Here is a 12,501-nt window from a genome sequence, read left to right as displayed (position 1 = left end):
AAGGAGCCACACTACATTGCAATAGGCAGATGTTTTCCATATGTTGTTCAAGTGAAACTTTAAATATATTGAGGCAGGCATGTACAGCAACGTGAAGTTATATATTTTGGTATGAGCCTGGGCTTCAAATTGAATTATGCGCAGACATCTTAAGGAAACGTGTGAGAGAGGGGTTTTGCATATCTTTGTCTGTCTGCAGTTGACTCTCTCTGGCTCCTTTCTATTCCTGGAAATGGCATCCTTAACTATTTATGTTCAAATTTACTGTCATGCGTATTTAGTTCTCTTAATAACCAGCTATTCTTTCCACATGCTGCTTATTTAAATTGAAAGTCTGAATCTCAACAAAGGAAGTATAACTTTTATGTCTTTTCTAGCCTTCTTCCTTTTTTTCTTTTTTTTAATTAATTTAAATCGCAGTTAGTTTGGTTTAGGATTTAACAGAGTATCATCCTAATCTGAAAGCTCATTAGGCAGCCTTCTCATGATATCGTACTTGAGAATGAAAATTATAATTAGTAGGACTTTCTTTTATTATTCTTTTTAAACCTACTTCATTATACCTGCAATATTTCATTCTCTTTAGGCTATTTATTGGGCTTCTTGGCCCAGTATATATTTTTCTACAGTGCGCTTTATGCCTCCCTGATTTTGTACTGATGACTCTTAAATAAAGCTGGTGTCTCCAGGTGTGTGCTGACTTTTCTAGGGCTCTCTCCAGCTGGAGGGTATGGACATGCGGCAAGTCACTGCCCTCTCATTTCCTCTGTTCTCAGGGAACTCGCTGCTGCTGCGTGTCCTGCCTGCTCTGTACGAGAAGCGGCCGCAGGCGATAAACCTCCACCTGAGAGAGCTGGTGGCACTGATGGCTCAGCTGGATCAAGCCGAACACCACCACCTCCTCAGGCTCCTCCAGATCGTGGCTAGGAAGAAAGAACTGGGGGTAAAACAGCGTTTGGAAGATCTTACTGCTAAATGCTGCACCTCCTTTTGGAGGAGTTTTATTTGTTTCAGATGACTTGGCAAGGTCTGTCTGCTAGCTGCTCTCCCAACAGTGAGGAGTCCCATAACATGCATGACAGTGCCTTCCTATGCTAATTCCCCGTGAATTCTTTCATTCCATTCCAAATTCTCCATTTAATCATAAAGAGAGCATAACAATGACTCTGCTGGACCAAAAAGTTTATGTTAAACCAGAACTGTTTTCAACTTTTTTGGCTCTTGCTCTGTCAGCTGAGTATGAATTCCCATAGCTATGGTTCCGTTAGAACATATGAACTGTATTGAACTACATATTAAGGAAAATCAAAATGAGTTAGGAATTAATTGGGAGTGAGCTGGAGATTAATTAAGGCAAGGCATATCATGCTTTGGAAACTGCGTGTCATTGACAGCACCCAGCACAGTAGAACAAGGCACAAAACGACCTACTTTGTGAATTCATGAAATTCATAGAATCTTTGGGAAAAAAAAATTAACAGTAGTTAGCACTGTTCCCCCAGGTACCTGAGGAATTTTTATCGTAGTACACAGTCCCAGATGAAATGGAGCTCCTTTTGGAAGCAAGGCACTCGTCAGCCGAGGGAGCTGGGGTGCACCACTGGCTATTGCAGGCTCCACGCTGGAGCTGGCACGTCTGAAGTTGGTTTGGATTCTCTTTATTATTACCATTAATTCCTACTAACAATTTATTCAGCCACCCACCTGCAGTATTTTGCCAGAGTGATAAGTGTCAACTTGCTCAAACTGATAATCCAAAAAAATAACGGAAGAGCAGGTCACTTTATGCCCCATTTCTGTCTTGAAATGTCTTTACACAGATGCAAAAGTTTCACTGAATCAGAGGTGGGTGTGTGAGTGTGCACGTGTGTTTATATGAAAAATAACCGTTCGGTAGATAGTTGTATACACTGCATCCTGTTTGTAAGATGATTTTAAGGACTACACCCTCAGCCTCTTGAAAATTGTGTTGTTATAAGAAATGACATCTTGCCTACAGCATTTTTTTGAGCGATGAGGATTTGCCTCTTATTTTTTCCTTTGTTCCAGCTATTAACCTTGTCACGTTATTTAGTTTCCAGTGGAAACCAAAAATTTCTACTAGTACTTTACTGTATCATTGGGGAAGGCTAAGTCTTATCTTATTTTAATCAATAAAGTACAGGACTGGCCCAGAGCAATGGAAATATTTGGTAAGATTTTTTTTGTCTTTTTTAACAATTGGGCATTTCCTTACTTATATATGCATAACTGCAATATTTTAGGGCTACAGCCTACCCTTATTCCATATGTTGAGCTGAACTTCGATTGACCTCAGCAATAGCTCTGTGCAAAGGTCAGCAAGAGTGGAAAACTGATTTTATTTTTATCACTCCAGCGTACAGGACTCCTTTTGGTTATATGCGTTCACAACTGACAGCTATATTCACACCTTGCTTCTGCCTGATTTTTTTAATAGGTGCTGAAAGAGTGTATTCCATTTCTGTTTGGACACTTGAGAGACCCTAGCCACAGTGACATTATTCTAAACATACTTCTAGAAATATCCAGCTATGAACCGACAGCCTTAGCCCCTTTTCTTCCAATGCTGAAAGAAATTGGTGAGAGTTTTCCAGGTTTGATTGGGCAAACAGCAAAGGTCTTTGGAGCTGTTGGACATATTGATGAGGTAAGTTTAAAAACAAGTGGGTTGCTTGGTTTTAAGGTTGGGTTGTTTTGATGTTTGGGTTGTTGGGGTTTTTTTTTTCTAGATCTTGCATAAAGTAATACATCTAAGTATTCTTTTCTTCACAAGTAACCAGATCGCCCTACCAGAAGGTACATCTGGTCGTGAGACCACCATAGGTCTAGACTGTAATACCAGCGTGGCTAGGAGAGCAAGTACCACAAAAATCAGATGTGGTATTTTGGTGACTAAGACTGCCCTTAGATCTTCTAACCACGGAGCAGTCACGTAGTAAAGGGTCTCTGCAGAAATGGGGTTCAGGTTAGTGGGAAAGAAGGAAACTTTCTAGAAGAAATTGAGTGTGAAAAAGAAATATTTAAATTCTCATAACTGTAAAGATAAATATAAAATCATTATTTACTCTGTATCTGGTCTGTGCACGTATGCGCTCTGTTTATACAAATTGTCTTTTTATGGAATGGTTAAAACTCCTATTGGGTAAAAGCGCATAACTGTCGTGATCCCGGGGGCTTAGCTAAGTTAGGTTGCCGTGTACCTATATGTGAAATGAAAGGCAGAGAGAAAGGAAAACATACTTTGCACACCCTTTGTATGATATCATATTTTAGTTGCATTTAACCTTCAGGAATGTTGTAATCATGCAGTGAAATATGAACTTTCTCGTATAGTGTAATACAGATTTTTTTGGCTTTGTAGCCATAGTTAATTGGATACTTCAGACAAATGTCTTTATAATGAAAACACTCGGTGGTGATGCTGGGCTTAATCCTCACCACATCTTAGTTCGGGATCTAACCCAATGGGAACATTATGCCTGAAAAGGATTTACAGTGACAAACTCCTAAAAAAATTATGGGAGTTTCATGGCAGCGTAATGACTTTGCATTGAAGTTTTTTGCTTTAGTCAGAACTGTGCGGTCTGGATGCGGGAGCGATGTTCACCTAATCCAGGTGCCATGACCAGACTCAAACACACTGTGTATACCAAAACCATCGGGCAGCTCCCAGAGCCCTCTGCCCTCCCCAGAATCCCAGCTCTGTTGGGCAACCCAAGAGTCCAACAGCAGGGATGCTGCTCATGTAGGTCCCGTGTTAGCCCTGTCCCGCTGGGCCCAGGAGATGCCCTAGACCCCAGTAAGACCCATCTTACCCTGCTGCTATCCCCTGCTCCTAAAAATACACCCTGGAGGAGATTACCACCACGAGCTTGTAAACTACCCGATTGCTCAAGGCCTTGCGTGTCCTGAGGCCACCCAACTGGTTAGACTTATGACACATCATGATTTCTAATGAGATTTTTATTTTCATTCCCAGGTATGAGTTAATGTGTCTTTCACCACTGTTAATAGATATTTTCCTTCCACCTCACATCACCATTCTGTAAAGGCAAAAATAATGTTCTGCTGAACTTAAAGAGTTTCTGCTAAATAATTCAATTTTTTATGGCTGGGACAAAACTCGATTATATAGCAGCAAATGAACGGTATGTAATAAATCTAACCATTTGCTGAAGTGTGGCACTGATACCGTACAGTAACCTGGAGAATTTATTTCAGCAAAGAGCTGAATCCCACAGTTTCTATGTCCTTTCAGTGATCCTGTCAACTGGAGTTTGCATAAAGGCTAGAGATTTCACTGTACGTTTTGCCTTCCTGCGTCAGACTTTTTGGTCATCCTCACTCCAAACTGGCCTCCAGCGGAGTCAAAGGGAGGAAGACTGTGAGCCAAATGAAGGTGGTTGTTCTCTCCTTGTTTACTTACATCACTTCAGCAAAGTTTACCTTTATAGGAACTGCAGCCGATGACATTGAGTTCTGCTTTTACTACTTAAGAGTCAACATCTAGAAGCATTACAGGTTATAACTAGCTAACCCTTAGATGAGCACAGCTGGCCTCAGAATTCAGGGATTTATTTCTGATTCTGTATTGTAGTGTGTTGAACCAGCTCTTCCCATGGGAGTGTCTCTGAGGCCCCTTTCTGCTGCTTAAAAGCGACTGAATTTATTTTGCCTTTTGTTGTTATTGTTTTATACCAATACCAAGAATAAGCAAGGAACTAACTGGACATGTTATATTTCATATATTGTTGGAAATTATAGACTACAGACAGTTTACAAAGAAACAATTTGCAGAAAGTTTTATTCTTGTGTTTGTTAATCAGCTGGTTTGTGCGGATACACGTAGCTACCAAGCGTTGCACGTGCAGCCTGAGCAAGCCTGCGTTGAATAATTAATCTCCAATCTCTCGTTTAGAAGTGTCAAACTGGCGTTATGTCCTCTGTCATATGTCTTATTTTTCGAAGATGCTGCAAGCTGCTGACTTGGCAGCAGAGTGCATTCCAGCCCGCTCTGCTGCCACGAGTGCTGCGTGTTTGCGGAGATGGCACGCTTGTCATCTGCTTGTTCCGGGCTCTCTTCTAGTGGCAGCCTGGAGACCTTGCACTAGATACTCAAAAACATTGATAAAAACAACACGCGAGGGGTGGCAGAGGTGAACGTTCCAACGTGAGACGAGTGGCTCCTCCCCTTGTTTTGCTTTCTGAAAAGAGAGAAAGCATGAATGCTTCTGGATTATGGAAGATCTGCCATGATTGAAATATCTAAGTAGGTACCAGCGCTCCGGTGAACTGATTTCGTTTCGGCAGTCACCTTTGAGCTTTACTGGTCCGTGAGGCTCCTGACGTCAGTGCCAGGCTTGCACAGCGCTGCCACCCGGCCCCAGGTTACGCACCCTGTGGGATCCCCCCACTGGATCTGAAGGATCTGGATGTGCTTTTGGCAGTGCCACGCTGCCGCTTTGGCTCTTCCCTCTGGTATAAACAGTGCAGAAAGAGCCTTAACACGTGTGGGTGGTGGCTGGGTGTTGCATGCTATTGTGATGTGGGATGCAGTCTGCTGCCCCTCATCACCTGTGCATTTTCATATAGCAACTTCTCTCTTCCTTCACAGACATAACTGATGGTCTTTTTCTCACCTTCTTCTTGTGAGTTTTGCCTCTTTACCCGAAGGATTTTTTATGTTCTTTCAGGGAACTTGAGTGTTTTGTGGCCCACAGTTTTGTGGGGGTATGAGGAGCTACTTTGGCGGGACATTCATTGGCCCACAATTGCCTGGGGTTGCATCCAGACGTGGTGACCAAAGGGAACCTGTGCCTCTTGTGTGTTTAGTAACACAGCAGATCTCTCATAGTCCTCCTTTTCCCTCATAAATGCTTTATTTGCTTTCCTCTGCCGATTCCTTGTGCAGATTTTGCCCCCACCATATTCTGAGCCAAGAGACGGGTCGTGTTTCTTCATGCTCCTGTGCAGATCAGGCTTCTTGAAAGGAAGAGCGAGCCATGAGTTTCTCTGATGTATGGGGCATGACTCACTGCAATGCAGACAATCAGCCTGCGATAAAATAAGCAGAAACACATCTGGCATCATAAAAGCTGGACAGATCTTAAAGGCTCAGTATATAACAATGAGCATACCCACAAGAAAGAATTAAAAAGAGTACTCTGATCTCTAAGCGTAACTGCTAAGTTACAAACATTACTGCAGCCAGTTCATTTATTTAGGTTGGGTCCAAGTAGAAACGTGCAAGCAGCAGAATGGTCTCTGCGGACACACGCGCTGCTGATGGTCTCGTCTCGCAGCCCACCGTGGCAATGCCTTCCTGAAAACCTCTGGTGTCACTTCTCCCCGTCTTCCTTTTCCTGTAACAGAGCCATGTTAAAGATACGCTGCTAGTCCTTACTTACAGATGCGAATCAGCACTGGCATCCCCTTCCCAGCCAAGCAAAACACGTGGGAAATGAAACGACGACGGCAGTGTTGGAATTTTATTTCTTGATATTTTATTTCACTTGGAAGTTTTACTTGGGGGAAAGAGGTGGCAAGGATTGAGGCTTGGCCTTTATGGTATAGACTGCAGATATGAGCAGCAGATCCTTTCTGCTGCCTTCTAGAAGCAACCTCTTGTGCTTTCACTGAACTGCTTCCTCCACCTTGGCAGTTCAGACAGACCCCTGGAGAGATGAGAGCTTTGGCTGAAGAGAGATCCCTTTATTTTAAAGGTTGCCTCCTTGTTTATACATGCTGCTTCTGTTGATGTCAGGGACGGTCTCGTGGGTGAAGCTGAAATCAGAACTTGTCCCTTAACCATAAACTTGTGCAAAGCAAAACACCATCTTTGGGGCATAGGTCAACTGAACGTTTTCATGATTTCTTTTTTTCCAATAACTGTGTGTTTTGAAGGCACTGGAAATCAGAGTTGCTTCTGAAAACCTTGTGATCTCTTTTTGTAGTCTCCTGAACCTGATTTTAAGGTAAAGCAAAGTATTTTTCCACCCCTCATTGCTTGTATTTTAGATCTTCACCTACTGGCAGATGTAATGCCATAAAATGCAAGGGATGCTTATGAAAAACTACACAAATACATAAAATAAGCATTGTTAAAAAAACCCAGTGGATTATGTACATCCAAATAGACTTTCTGAAAATTTTTGGATAAAAATTGTGGCAGGGATAATGACTGCTTTCATGCTGAGCTATTTTGCTGTAATTTTGTTTTGTATAACAGTTACATATTATATTACTCAGTAGAGTTTATTGTTCTTTTGCCTCACTCCAGGCGAGTAGCAGCACTTCAGCATGGCTGGAGACACTCCAGCTGGATCAAAGTGACATGAAAATGGTCAAAACTTCTCTTCCAGTTACGTCTGCTGCACAGTTTGTTTAGGAAACAAAAATGTGTTTTATATGTTAATTGAGCCTGTGTTTATCTCTTGGAGGGAGGATCGTCTTCCAAATAAACTAGTGAATATGTAACAAAAAGTCAACTTCTTTCAAGCCATTGAGAAAAAAAGCTCATTCTGTCACACCATCCCAGCCCATTCGAGGACAGAGCTGTAGTTTTTGCCCATATGGCTGAAGGGAAGCAATTTGTCTGATGCGCTTTGCTCATTTATCTCTGTCATGGCACGGTGTAGCAGATCCTCTTTTGTTTGAAATAAGTTGACTTTTTCTTCAAAAAATGTCTCGCTTGTGATGCTCAGGCCATGTTCTACCAAAGTCCCCCGTGTATTTTTATAGCCCAGCTGTATTTGGAATCAAACTTTCAGCAATTTTTACTCTCCTGTTATGAGGTCCCAGAAGAGAGGAGGTAATAATGTTACTGCCCTGCAGTGTTTGGAGTATGTGTATGGCACACGACTTCCCTCCTTCTCTGCTAACCCTTGGGAAGAAGAGAATTTTTTATTTTGCCTTTACTTGCTTTTCAGCACAGGCTCTAAAAGCAAAATATCTCCCAGTTTCTGTAACAATCTGCTGAGTCCCACGTAGGCATCCCTGAGTGGAGCCTTACCCAGTTACCCCAGTGGGGGATCTGGGATGAGCTCCTGAGTTAATTGCTGCTTTCTCTGCTTCTTTTTCCACTTAGATATTTTTAGGTCTGTGGAACCTGATACACTTAAGACAATTAAAACAGAGGAATCCTAAGCATTTCTTCACCTTTGGGGGTTTTCTGAGAATTTGCACACGTACATACATAAATAGTTGGAACTGGAATTGTGTGCCTTTGCCAAGCAGAGATGATAAAGTACCTTTGCTAGAAAATATTTGCATGTTTAATATTATGATCTGAAACAGCCCCTTTAATCCCAATCTGTGGGGGAAGTGATCTCGCTGATAAATTGGCGAGCTCACATCCCCCTGAAAAACTGGCTAGCAAAACTTTGGCTACAGAGGGCATATCAGACTTCAGTGCCTTGGCAGTGATGGATACCGCTGCCGGACAGCACCTTATCGCGCGCGAGGGGATCTCAAAGCGAAATCTCATTTTAAACTTCTCTTTGTTGCAGTGTTAGTCACGGGTCTAATCTGGGTGTTGCTCCTAAATGAATTGCTATGAAAGGAGAGAACCCTTGTGATTTACGAGGTCCTTTAACCTCTCGCCATTAGCAAGAAGAGATGCTGATAGTTCCCCTGCTTCTGCCGCTGCCCCGGCTCCTCTGCCGGCGCTGTGCTGGGGGAGTCCGGCTCGCTCTGGGGAGCTCCGGTGACGACAGGCTCTTAGGCGACACCACCAAATATAGCAACACCCAGCAGGTCCAGGGAAGGAGGTTGCGATTGGGAAATGTTTTATGGACCTGGCAGAGTGTTTGTAACAGCTAACGGCATACGCAGCGTTCACTGCAATTGCCTGGTGACCCTTGATTGCTTGTGGTTGTGGAGAGTAGCAGGGACAACGCAAAAATCTGGGCGTTAGCCTCTTAGTACGACAAGGCTGTACTGAAGGCACAAAGCCACAGTCAGGCGTGGGCCATGCAGTGCCACAAACCAGCGAAGACCCGAGCCGCAGGGTGTTTGAGCTGAGCTCTGCCCACAGGTTAGAACGTGTCTGTGTCCGTGCTAATGCCTCGGTGAGCTCAACCTGCAAGGGGCCGGGGGTGGCCGCCGGGAGAACAACCCTGGGGGAGAGGGAAGGTCCTGAGGGCTGGAGCAGCGTGCATGAGCACTTGGTCCCTTGTGAGAGAGTTTGCCTCTCAAACGGCACAGGATAAAGCAAAAAGAAGGGCACAGAAACTGAGTATGGGGGGGTAAAGTAGCTTGGCCAGGCTCATCTAAGATGAAAAGGGAGCGAGCTCTGCTGCCGCTGCTCTGATCACTGAGCCGGGCTGACCCGCCACCCTCGAGCAGTGCAGGGCCCTTCAGAGAGGCTCTTCTAGGTTTGAGGAGGAGACAAGGTGTACTGAACTTGGCGGGTTAGGTAATACCAAGAGGACTAAACGTAACGTCAGTAGGACACAAAAAATAAACTCTGTGTTTGACACAGTTGCCTTTTTGTTAGTTATCGTGGCTAGCCACTACTCCCCGATGACAGTGTTTTAGTCAGCAGCCTGCACACAAACCTCCTTTGCACAAGGAAACAATGAATTCATTTGTTTAAAATTGTTCTTATTTCCTTGTGTTGTCCAGGAGCAAGCCAGAATATGCCTGATGTATTTAGTGAACCAGCTGGCCAACATGGAGCACTCATTTCACCATATTCTTTTGCTGGAAATTAAGAGTCTCACCGACACCTTCTCGAGTATCTTGGGCACCCAGAGCAGAGACATCTACCGCATGAGCAACAGCTTCACTGCCATCGCCAAGCTCCTCGTCCGACAGCTAGAGAATGACAACGCGGCAGGAGCTAGGTAAAGCTAGTTTCTGTGTGGTACAACCACAGCCACCTCCATGGCTGTGTGCGGCAGGATAAATTTATATTAAATATATTCAAATTGCAATGAATGAACGATCAGCTGAAAGATGGATGCACTGCAGTTCTTTTAAGTTGCTACGTTGCCATTTTCATACTGATCTTGAAATCCCTCTTGTGTAGTTCCAGTATATACTCACACAGCCGCTGGACTGTGTTATTTATAGGGTCAGGTAAACATACAAAATAGTTTACAGACACCTGATGGACAACATAGCTACTTGTAGAAGTAACTTGAGGTATGCGTTTCAAATATACATAAAGCAGAAATCTGTAATTAAAGGGTGGCAGTAAGAGCTGTGGGTACACAGCAGACATCAGCTTCGTGCTACTGGGCAGAATGACCTCTGACCATCATATAAGAGAAATTGCATCATTTGGCACTGAAGAATAAAGAAGCTGTTCAACTCTTGGCACTTAAAGAACAGGAAGAAAGCCATGTCTCGGATAAATAGACTAAGGCAATCTAAAAAGCTTCAGTTAAAAATAAATTGGTGAAATCAGGCTACACAACTATCATTGAGTTTATTCTAGAAGATAACCACTGAAGCTGATGAGAACAATGACTGGCGTAGCTCCCTGATAAAGGTTTGCTAGAAAAAGTCTGAAAAAAGTTTCTCAAGCTTGTACAAGAAGATGTTCTGCTCACTCGGCTTCTTTTAAATGTGTAATCTAAGGTTAAAGCATTGGGAACATTGCTGCATTTGTCACAGTAAGAATATGTGTTATTTAAATATATGGTGGTAGTCACTTTTAATTAGGGAGAGACTTATAATTATCATTGTGTATACTGAAATAGGTCAAGAGGGCACAAAGGAATAGTAATTCTTTGAAAAAATTTAACACAGATGTCAGAAAACTCATAACTATGAAGGATAGCCTTGGAGACAGGCTTGTAGAGTTGGAGCCAAAACATTGAGGTCATTTGAGAAACAATTAATTGATATCCTGGAGAGAGTTAAAAATGAAAAAGGAGAGGAACCCTGATACAGTCTCTCATTTTACACCAAGGCTGTAAGAAATGTCCAAACTTCACCTGGTGGCAGAACCTCAGCTGAAATCAAGCCCTCAGCAGTCCTTTTATGAAAAGTTTCACTGAAGATAATGAAAAAGCCTGTGGAGGTAGCAAAGCAAGAATGGAATGACAGACACGCTTTCCAAGCTAGTCAAGCTCAACTGTGAAGAAGAGTGTGCCAGATGTCACTTAGGGAAGGGGATCAGAAGGATGTCACGTACTGGGGGAAATGCAGAGAAGCAGAACAGGAATTGAGGCTGCAGTAACAAAACATAATAATTATTCACATGGCCCATCGTGATCCCTTGATTCATGGTGGAAAAATTCCTTTATTTGCTAAAATGTTGTGATATTCCTATTCCTTATTATGTTCTGTGCTTAACATTGGCCTCTAGAGCTGATAGAAGTAAAGGATTTTACTAAAATGGTGTTGCTATGTTCTCCCATTCCTCTTTAAAATTCCCCTTTGTGAAGGACTTGCTTTGCTGGGGAGTAGAAGCTTCTTCATCTGTGTGTGGTTACAGATGCAAAATACTGCTTGGGTGGAGAGTCTGGGGGAGGAGAAGGGAGGAAACGATAATATATTTTGCTGGATTTTTCAGAAAACCTCCTTATTTTCCTTCAGAAAGAAAACTACTGATTATACTGAGCGTGAAAGGGGAAGGCTTTGGTTACTCGCTTGTTTAAGTTGTATTTGCTTCCAAGTGACAAGTTTGAATGCAGCTGTGTGTGTAAGTGACTGAACATGTAACTGCTCTCTTTGGAGTGTGGAAGTTGCCATGGGGCCAGGCTCTGGAGGGCAATATGTGGGGGCAGGCCATGAAAATACACCCACCTTACCCCAGGGCTGCAGAGGAGCTGCTCAGGGTTTAGTCTGCTTTAAGGATGGGCAGAGTTTGGCCCGTGTCTGCAGTGGAAGGAACTTAAAATAGACATTCCTCCACGCTGTTTATTTTGTTCTTAGTAGATTTTAACATTTCTCTGGATAAATTGCTGCTTTCATAAGACGGGACAGCCCCTGGGATGCAGCCGTGCTCGCCACAAGGTGGGTGTGAGAGTAGCCAGAAGCGATGGGATGCAAAAGCCTGTTCCTGATGCTCCTCTGGGTAAGGAACAGTCTCTTGGGACACGTCTGCTGCTCTGGGCTCTGCCCCGCACACAGCTGTCTCGAGCCAGCCTCAGGGCCTGGACCCTTTCAAACAAACCTTACTGAAATGATTTCTTATTCTCCATCTGCTGCTTGATTTACTTTTTTTTAAAAACTTTTTTATTGTATCTCCACCACCCCAAATCCTCTGTGACAGCAGTTGCTTGCAGCTGCCATCATCTTGTTATCTCAACGTGGCTATAAGAGATCACACCGAAACACTGATTTTTCTGTATTACGCTTTTTAGGTATTGGGTTTTATAGCTCAGGCTGGCATCAAGCAGAGCATCAGCTAAATTGGACAAGTTTGGTGCAGCAATTAAGCCTAAAGTGAGAGTGTTCCGCTGATTTAAGCAGTGTTTATTCTGACTTGTAGTAGCGTGAGTGGGATTGGCCCAGACATCGACGTGG

The 12,501-nt window shown here is 43.3% G+C and overlaps 1 protein-coding gene across 2 annotated transcripts in view; it reads left to right on the top strand.

The window, feature by feature from the left end:
• The window catches only part of VEPH1 (ventricular zone expressed PH domain containing 1), an 82,450-nt gene that overhangs the window by 22,890 nt on the left and 47,059 nt on the right, over positions 1-12,501 (top strand). For both annotated transcript variants that reach the window (XM_026854880.1, XM_026854881.1), the window contains exons 5-7: positions 777-943; positions 2,459-2,668; positions 9,646-9,866. In XM_026854880.1, the coding sequence (XP_026710681.1) occupies positions 777-943; positions 2,459-2,668; positions 9,646-9,866 (598 nt within the window). The remainder of the gene's footprint in view (positions 1-776; positions 944-2,458; positions 2,669-9,645; positions 9,867-12,501) is intronic.

The sequence above is a fragment of the Athene cunicularia genome, assembly GCF_003259725.1.
Source record: "Athene cunicularia isolate RWA chromosome 9 unlocalized genomic scaffold, athCun1 chr9_part1, whole genome shotgun sequence".
Lineage (NCBI taxonomy): Eukaryota > Metazoa > Chordata > Aves > Strigiformes > Strigidae > Athene > Athene cunicularia.
The sequence above is the reverse complement of the archived record's forward strand: the minus strand, read 5'-3'. Positions and strand labels throughout refer to the sequence as shown.